Source organism: Aptenodytes forsteri, unplaced genomic scaffold (genome assembly GCF_000699145.1).
Source record: "Aptenodytes forsteri isolate BGI_AS27 unplaced genomic scaffold, ASM69914v1 Scaffold7, whole genome shotgun sequence".
Classification (NCBI taxonomy): domain Eukaryota; kingdom Metazoa; phylum Chordata; class Aves; order Sphenisciformes; family Spheniscidae; genus Aptenodytes; species Aptenodytes forsteri.
The window spans coordinates 2,987,174-2,994,327 of record NW_008795919.1 but is presented as its reverse complement, the minus strand read 5'-3'; the positions used below and the strand labels follow the sequence as shown (position 1 = coordinate 2,994,327).

Here is a 7,154-nt window from a genome sequence, read left to right as displayed (position 1 = left end):
AGGCTCCGTTTGCACGGGGGCTTTGAGGAGGGGAGAGGTCATCCAAGGGTTTCGGGGGGGCTCCGGCGGCTGCCACCATGCCCTTCGGCCACCTGAAGTTCAAGGAGCTGGGTGAAGAGGAGCCCACCTGGGAGGAGGAGAGCCTGGACAGCGTGAAGGCGCTGACGGCCAAACTGAAGCTGCAGACGCGGAGACCCTCCTACCTGGAGTGGGAAGCCCGGGTACGGGGGCAGCCCTGGCGTAGCCGGACCCCCGGGGGGGCGCGGAGGGCAGAGCAGGGCTCCGGGCACCCTGACGATGAGCAGGACGGCGGCATCTGTGGCTTTGCCACCGTGGAATCGGCTCTGGAGTGGGTCAGGACAGAGCTGGTGAGTAGCTGCCGGTGGGATGCGGGGCGTGAGGGGTGGGCAAGGGCTGAGCCCCAAGGCAGGGATGGGGTCACGGGGGTCCTCCGCGCAGAGGGAGCGCTTGCAGCCCGACCTCATGCAGCAGTGGCAGCATGTGCCGGAGTCAGGGCGCTCCAGCCGCAGCGCAGTGCGTTGCTCCTTCGCCCAGCACGGCCGGCGTCCGTGGATTTTTGCAAGGCGCGTGTGGCTCTGCGGTGCCGCAGCTCTGCCCGTGTCCCCTGCACAGCGCTGGGGCTCACGGCTCTGTCAGGGTCTGCACTTGTCACCCCCGCCTGCCTGCTCCCCTGGTGGCACGGCTGCGGTGGACTTCATTGATGTGGCACAGCCGTGGTGACCGGTTTACTTCATTGATGTGGCACAGCCGTGGTGACTTTCATGGGGTGGCGCAGGCGGCAACAGCCACGTGGGTACAAACCCACGGGCATCTGCGCTGACCCCGGGCTGTGACGCCAGCACAGACCCTGTGCCGAGCCTGGGACTGTGTGCGTGGGCTCTGCTGATCCCAGGGCCACGTGTGCAAACGGTCCCCGGTGGGTTTGTGCCTCAGCCAAGCCCCAGCCCCGCTGCCCCAGCATCCCCGCTGCATGGGCAGCTGACCCGGCGGCCGGTCCCGTTCCGGCCCTGACGCCCGTCTCTCCGTGCAGCGGGAGATGCAGGCTGCAGACCAGCGCCTGGCGCAGCAGCTGATGCGCCTGCGGGCGCAGCTGCACCAGCTGAAGGTGGAGCAGGCCTGCCACCAGCACAAGGAGATGCTGGACGACGCTACCTTCGGCCTCGAGGGCTGCGAGGAAGACTCGGACCTGCTCTGCAACATCCCGCCCAAGGCTGCCTTCCTGCTCTCCATGCCGCTCAAGCACATCGGCGTCACCCGCATGAACATCAACTCCCGACGGTTCTCCCTCTGCTGAACGTGGCGGGACCCCGCGGAGTGCTCGGCACCGAGCCCAGATGGGAGCCTCGCAGGCACCCATGGGTGCATCCCAACCTGGTGGGGCTTGCAGATCCTTCCCAAAATGCCTCGGGGACTTGCGGAGCTGCTGCCGGGGCTGAGCTCCCTCAGGGCAGGCAGCGCTGAGCCGCGGTGCTGCCAGCCCTGCCCAGGGGGCAATGCCATGCCAGGGGGGGCATGGGAAATGCCACCATCCCCGTTGGGCACAGGGTGTTTTGGGGCACCCAGTGCCCCGTCCCTGAGGATGGTGGGGTCAACCACAGTGGAAAATGTGGGGAGCAGCCCTTTGAGGAGGAATAAAAGGAGGCGAAGATGAGAGCTGATGTGCCTTTTGTGCATGCACCCGGGACCTGCCTGCGCCTGCAGTTGTGGCTCCCGGGCCTTTGCTGTGGGGGGCCGGGGGATGGCAGGAGGGACCACGCTGCCATCACCCCTTCCCTGGCCGCTCCCCAGGGCTCTGGCTGACGGGGTGAGCGGCTTCTCACCGGTTTCTGCTGCAGGATGATGCCGTGCTGCAGAGACGGTGTCTCTGCTTCGGGGACCTCGTTGCCAGCCTCTCCCTGGGCGCCCCTGGGCGGGTGGGTGATCGGGCTGTGCCATTGCAGGAAATGCTCGTCGCTGAACCGGCTGCGAATAGAAGGGGTTGTTTTTGAGGCTTGAGGCCGGGAGGTGCCGGGGGCCGTGCTCGGGGTTTGGCAGCCCCCGTGCCACCATCCTGCCCCATCTCCCGACCCCCTGCAGCGCTGCGCCGGGAGCAGGAGGGACCCCGGGGGTAGTGCCAGTCAGGGCTGGCAACGCTGCCCTCACCGGAGGGGTTTGGTTTTTAGCTTTTTTCCCTTCCTCCATTAACACCAAACCCTTTACAAAAGAAGTTGCCGCTGGGGGATGTGACTTTCACAGAATGCTTTTTGCAAGCAGTGCCGGGGAAGATGTGGGGTGACCCAGGGAAGCTGTGGGATGACCCAGGGATAACTTCAGGGGCTGCTTCTCCTTCCCAGGGTAGCAGCAGGACACAGGGAGAACCCGATGTGCACCCCGAGGCTGTGACACACCCCAGGGTCTGGCAGCGCCCCCCCCGCCACCCCTTGCCCGGGGCACCCGGGGCATTGGCAAGCACGATGGGAACGGGGCTGCGTGGCTGCCCCTGGGAAATGTCCCTGCCAGGGTGGATGCTGCGTCTGGTGCTACCGCTGCGGTGCCCCCACAGCTGCTGCAGCCCCCCCCCGGCGCAGCTGGGCTTCCTGCCCGTGCCTCCGCAGAGCAGCCGTCAGGTACCTGCGGCTTCATGTTTGATCACAAAAGCCAAGACAATAGCGTTGTGGTTGCTCTGCTCTGAGCTGTCTCCAAAAACACGGGGCTGGCAGCCTGGCCGGGGCATGTGTCCCCTTGGCTTCAGCCACTGTCACCGCGGCTCTCGGGGCACCAGGGTCTGGGGTGACCCGATGGTGACGGCCAAAGCAGGGGCTGTGGGATGCAGGGTGAGTCCCGCAACCTGCATAGGGTCCGCTGGGGTCAGGGGCGGCTGGTGCACGGCACCGCCAGCCTGCCCACGCTGAGCACCGGAGAGGGGACAGTGCAGGGGACCAGGGGGGTCAGCTAGCCGGGACCGCCCGGGCAGCGGGTGACAAACCCCTGCCCATCGCTGGCCCCTCGCAACACATCTCCCAGCACGTGGGACCTTGCTCCCCCGACGGCTGAGGGGCTCCGAATCCCCTTGTCCACCCGGTCCCTGGGGATTGGTGGCTGGGGGCACCCAGAGCAGGGACCCTCTGTGCCGGGGATGGCAGGAAGCCATCGGGGTTTGTCACTAGCTCTTGCGGTTGTGCGCGAGCTGCGAACCAGCTTCTCTAGAGTTTGCTCATGAGGCAGGAAACCAGGCCAGGCAGCGAGCCAGAGCGAGTGGCGGGGGGGGGGGGCGTGCGCCCGCGGGCGGGGGGCTCAACTCCGCTCCCCAGAGGGTCGCCGCGCTCCTGCCGGGGATGGAGAGGATGTGAGCGGGGACGGCGCCTTCGCTCTTGCTGCCGGGCCATGGGAGTCTGAGAGTGGCTGGTCCTCACCTCGCTGCCAACAGGTAAGGGGGACCTGGGGGCGAGAGGGTTTGCACCCTCTGGACGGGAGCCGGGGACCACCCGGGTGCCTGTGGAAGCTGCGGGGTCCTGTTGCACTCTCTGAGGTTGCCCCTCGGGGGGATGAAAATGAGGGTTCGGGCTCGTCGCTGCAGGGGGACGTGAGCGCTGGTGCCCGGGCGAGGGATGGGGGGAGCAGGGCTGTGCTCCCCATTCCTCTGTGGCCTCCCAGTTGGGGTGAAAGCCGCTGCCCTGATGCCCTCTGCCCACCTGGGGAGCCTGCCCAGGGTGGGAGCAGTGGTCCCCTCGCAGGGCTCTCCCCGAGCCCCCATTTCCAGGGCAAAGCGGGAGTTTTGTCCCCAACGCCAGGCTCTCCCCTCCCCGGCTGTGGGGGTAGAGCAGCTTAGGGACAGGCAGCTGCTTAGTGCCGGTCCATTGGGGTCCACCGCCCAGTTTGGGGGGTTCAGACACTGAGATACGCCTGGTTTCGGTGCCGTCTCAGTGCAAACACCTCCCCGCTGCGATGGCAGCTTTGGGGCCGTGGTCCTTCGCACCTCTGCAAGGCTACGCCAGCGCTGGGCTGACCGCCCAGCTGGGTCACAGCTGGCCTGGGGACATCCGGGGCACCCCGGTGAGCCTTGAAGAGCAAGGGGTCAGCCCAGCCTTCAGCCCTCCTCACGCCTGCCCACACTTGTGAACAAACCAATTGGACCCGGCCGAAGAAGCGTGTGCGGAAGGGCCAGCACAGGGTAGCTCCTCTGGAAAGAGCCGGGGGGGTCCAGACACGCTCCTGAGCAAAGCCGGGCAGAGGCACATACGTGGCCGTGCAAGGACATGCGTGCACACCCGTGCACGCACGCAGACACCTCCCCGGGGACACGGCGAGGCATGGGGCAGGGGCGCCCACACATCCCTCCCAGGCAGCCTTCGTATGAGAAATTCGGTTGCACAGATGCAGTCACAAACAGCAGACACACTCCTGAGCAAAGCCGGGCAGCACATATGTGGCCGTGCAAGGACATGCGTGCACACCCGCGCCCGCACGGCGACTTCGGTTGCACAGATGCAGTCACAAAACCCGACTTCAAACGCCCCGTTTCACCGGCGTGGCCCTCGCACCGTGCAGGTGAAACGGCTGCTCGGTGGAAATTACGCTGTGGCTTGAGTTCATAAGAAAAAAAAAAAAATAAAAGGCACAATAGCAGCACCTCCCTCCCCACCCCGGCTTTGTGCAGGAAGGAAAAAACACCTCCTGGCGCCGCTCACCTTTGGTAAAGGCGTTTGAAGGGCTGCGGGCAGGTCTGGGGGAGCAGGGGCTTCTCCTCGGTGGTGCCAGGGTTGTGCTCAGGGCTGGGTATGGGCTTTGCTGCTGCCTGGGCATCGCTGGGGTCTTGCCTGCTCCTCCTGCCCGCACCAGGGCACCGCGGCGTGGTTGAGCCCGTTTTTGGGTGCCAAAGTGTGTTCCCAAATAAGCGTCACTGGAAGCTGAAGGCACCAGGGTGCTTTTTAGCATTTAGGTCCCCAAAGCAGCATTGCACGGCATGGGGAGGGCTTGCTCATCTGCCCTCTCCTTGCCAAAATCGCCTGTCGCCTGCTCCCGTCGGCCGCCGTGGCACCGGGCATCCCGGGGCAGCACTGTGGGGACGGCCCCCATGTCCCTGCTGTGGATGCCAAAACAGCTGCGCCGTCCCCGAGGGAGGGGGCTCCTGGTCTGCAAAACTAGCCCTGGCAACGCGGGCTGGGGGGTTCTGGCTGGCAGCAGGCTCTGATGGCTGGGGCTGGTGGCACTGGGGGCTGGCAGCACCCTGGGGACCCCCTGCGAGGCTCTTCCCTGTGTCCCCATCTGTCCGTGGGGGTACCCACTCAAACGAAGCCCCCGCTGCCGTGCTCTCCCCGGCAGCACGGAGAGAGGCGGATTTCAGTGAAATTGTGCTTGTGAAAACACAGCGGTGCAATGGCTCCCGGGGAGGAAACCACGGAGAAAACGGTGATGGCAGTGTCGGTGGCCAGCAGCTCCTGGGGCTCAGCTGGCCCGCCGGGGACACGGCTCGCTGCGGGGCACAACGGGGACCCTTGCAGCTGCACCACCTCGCTGCCAGATAAGAGCTCCCACTCGGCGTTTGCAAAAGCGGCTGCTGATTTTGGGTGCCGGGGCAGAGACACCTGGGCTGGCTCTCGGCAGCGTGGGGCTCCCAGCCGTGCCGTTGGCACCCGATGCCTGCGGAAACCACACCGGGGCCCCCAAAGAGCCCCCAAAGCTGCTGGGCAGAGCCTGGAAAGAGGATTTGGGGGCCAGGTCTCGGTGGAGATAAATCCTGGTGGTGTAGGCGTGGGGGATTCTGCAGAAGAGCTTTTTCCAGGGCCGTGGGCCACTGTTTCCGCGTGATGCACTGCCAGGGCTCCCGGCTCCGTGCCACGCTTGGCTTTTGCAGGAAGGTGAGAGCTGCCTGGGTAATTTGCAGAGCCCACGCGATGCTCGTGGCATCGCTGCCAGGCTGCCCCGGTGCCCACGCCATGGTGCCGGGAACCCTGGGGCGCAGCCCCGCGCCGGCTTGGTGTCACCTTGGCCGGGGCTGATGCTTGAAGTTGGGGGATTCTTGATGTTTCAGGGTGAGCTGCCGAGGATGAGGGGCCCCCGAGTAGGGATGGGGGTTTAAAGGACATCCCTGATGCAGGAGAAACAGGAGCACAGCAACGGGGCTGAATGCGCCGGGGGAGGCTAACAAGAGCCCCGGGGGAGAAGGAAATCGGAGGCGATGCAGCGTGGGCGAGCGCTCGCATCCGCCTCTGACCCCAGGGCCTGCTTTTAGGGCCGGGGAGGTGCCTGGTCCAGCCAAACCTCGGGCCACGCGATGTGGGCAGCCAGACGGATGGACGTGGGGATGGGGATGCGCTGGAGTGGGAGGAGAGGCCAGGCTGGGGCCGGGGGTGCGAAGGCTTCCCTCACCGCGTCTCGCCCCCCTGCAGCCACCATGGGCTGCTGCTGCAGCTCGGACTACGACGAGGACTGGATCGAGAACATCGACATTTGTGAGCACTGCAATTACCCCATCGAGCCCGACAGCAAGCGCCAGGTGAGGAGGGGGCGAGCGGACCCCCCGTCCCCGGTCCCAGTGGCTGAACGCCTCCGGAGATGGCCGTGGAATGGCCAAATCCCAGGAAGGCGAGGGCTCACGGGGCTCCTCGTCCCCTCGCAGAGGCTGATCCGCAATGGCTCTGAGGTGCAAGACCCCTTGGTGTCCTACGAGGCCACGTCTCCGCCGTGCTCCCCCCTGCAAGGTAAGGTTCGGCCGCAGTGGGGGGCGGCTGTGGACACTCCCCCACTTGGCCGCTGCCACCCTGCCCCTCCGCTTCTCCTCCCAGATAAGCTGGTGGTGGCCCTGTACAACTACGAGCCCAAGCACGACGGGGACCTGGGGATGCGGAAGGGTGAGAAGCTCCGCATCCTGGAAGAGTGAGTGAGCGCCGACGGCGTCCCAGGACCCGCGCCGGTGTGACCCCGCGGGTCCTCGGATGGCATGCCGGTGCTGCCGGGGGGATCCGTGCGGGGTCCTGGCAGCCGGGGCGGGTCTCACCTTGCTGTGTCCTTGCAGGAGCGGGGAGTGGTGGAAGGCACAGTCGCTCACCACTGGCCAGGAGGGTTTGATCCCCTACAACTTCGTGGCCATGGAGAGCAGCCTGGAGCCCGAGCCGTGAGTAGGGGTTGAGTAGGAGCCGTGCCCCGGCAGGAGC

The 7,154-nt window shown here is 66.2% G+C and overlaps 2 protein-coding genes across 4 annotated transcripts in view; both read left to right on the top strand.

The window, feature by feature from the left end:
- The first annotated feature begins 77 nt into the window (after nucleotides 1–77).
- Nucleotides 78–1,328, top strand: FAM167B (family with sequence similarity 167 member B). Its single transcript, XM_009284771.1, has 2 exons — nucleotides 78–368; nucleotides 1,052–1,328. Exons 1-2 carry the CDS (start codon nucleotides 78–80, stop codon nucleotides 1,313–1,315), a joined length of 555 nt encoding a protein of 184 aa, XP_009283046.1. The 3' UTR covers nucleotides 1,316–1,328.
- Nucleotides 1,329–6,394: 5,066 nt separating this feature from the next.
- LCK (LCK proto-oncogene, Src family tyrosine kinase) overlaps nucleotides 6,395–7,154 on the top strand; it is a 4,821-nt gene continuing 4,061 nt past the window's right edge. For 2 of the 3 annotated variants that reach the window (XM_019473532.1, XM_009284769.1), the window contains exons 1-4: nucleotides 6,395–6,496; nucleotides 6,620–6,701; nucleotides 6,786–6,876; nucleotides 7,016–7,114. In XM_019473532.1, the coding sequence (XP_019329077.1) occupies nucleotides 6,395–6,496; nucleotides 6,620–6,701; nucleotides 6,786–6,876; nucleotides 7,016–7,114 (374 nt within the window). The remainder of the gene's footprint in view (nucleotides 6,497–6,619; nucleotides 6,702–6,785; nucleotides 6,877–7,015; nucleotides 7,115–7,154) is intronic. The other variant, XM_009284770.1, reaches the window with a different exon arrangement.

Bases quoted from the DNA above. Each gene is read 5' to 3' on its own strand.
- FAM167B (XM_009284771.1), top strand. From the start codon at position 78: ATGCCCTTCGGCCACCTGAAGTTCAAGGAGCTGGGTGAAGAGGAGCCC. The intron at 369-1,051 runs GTGAGTAGCTGC...CTCTCCGTGCAG, and splicing joins AGTGGGTCAGGACAGAGCTG to CGGGAGATGCAGGCTGCAGA.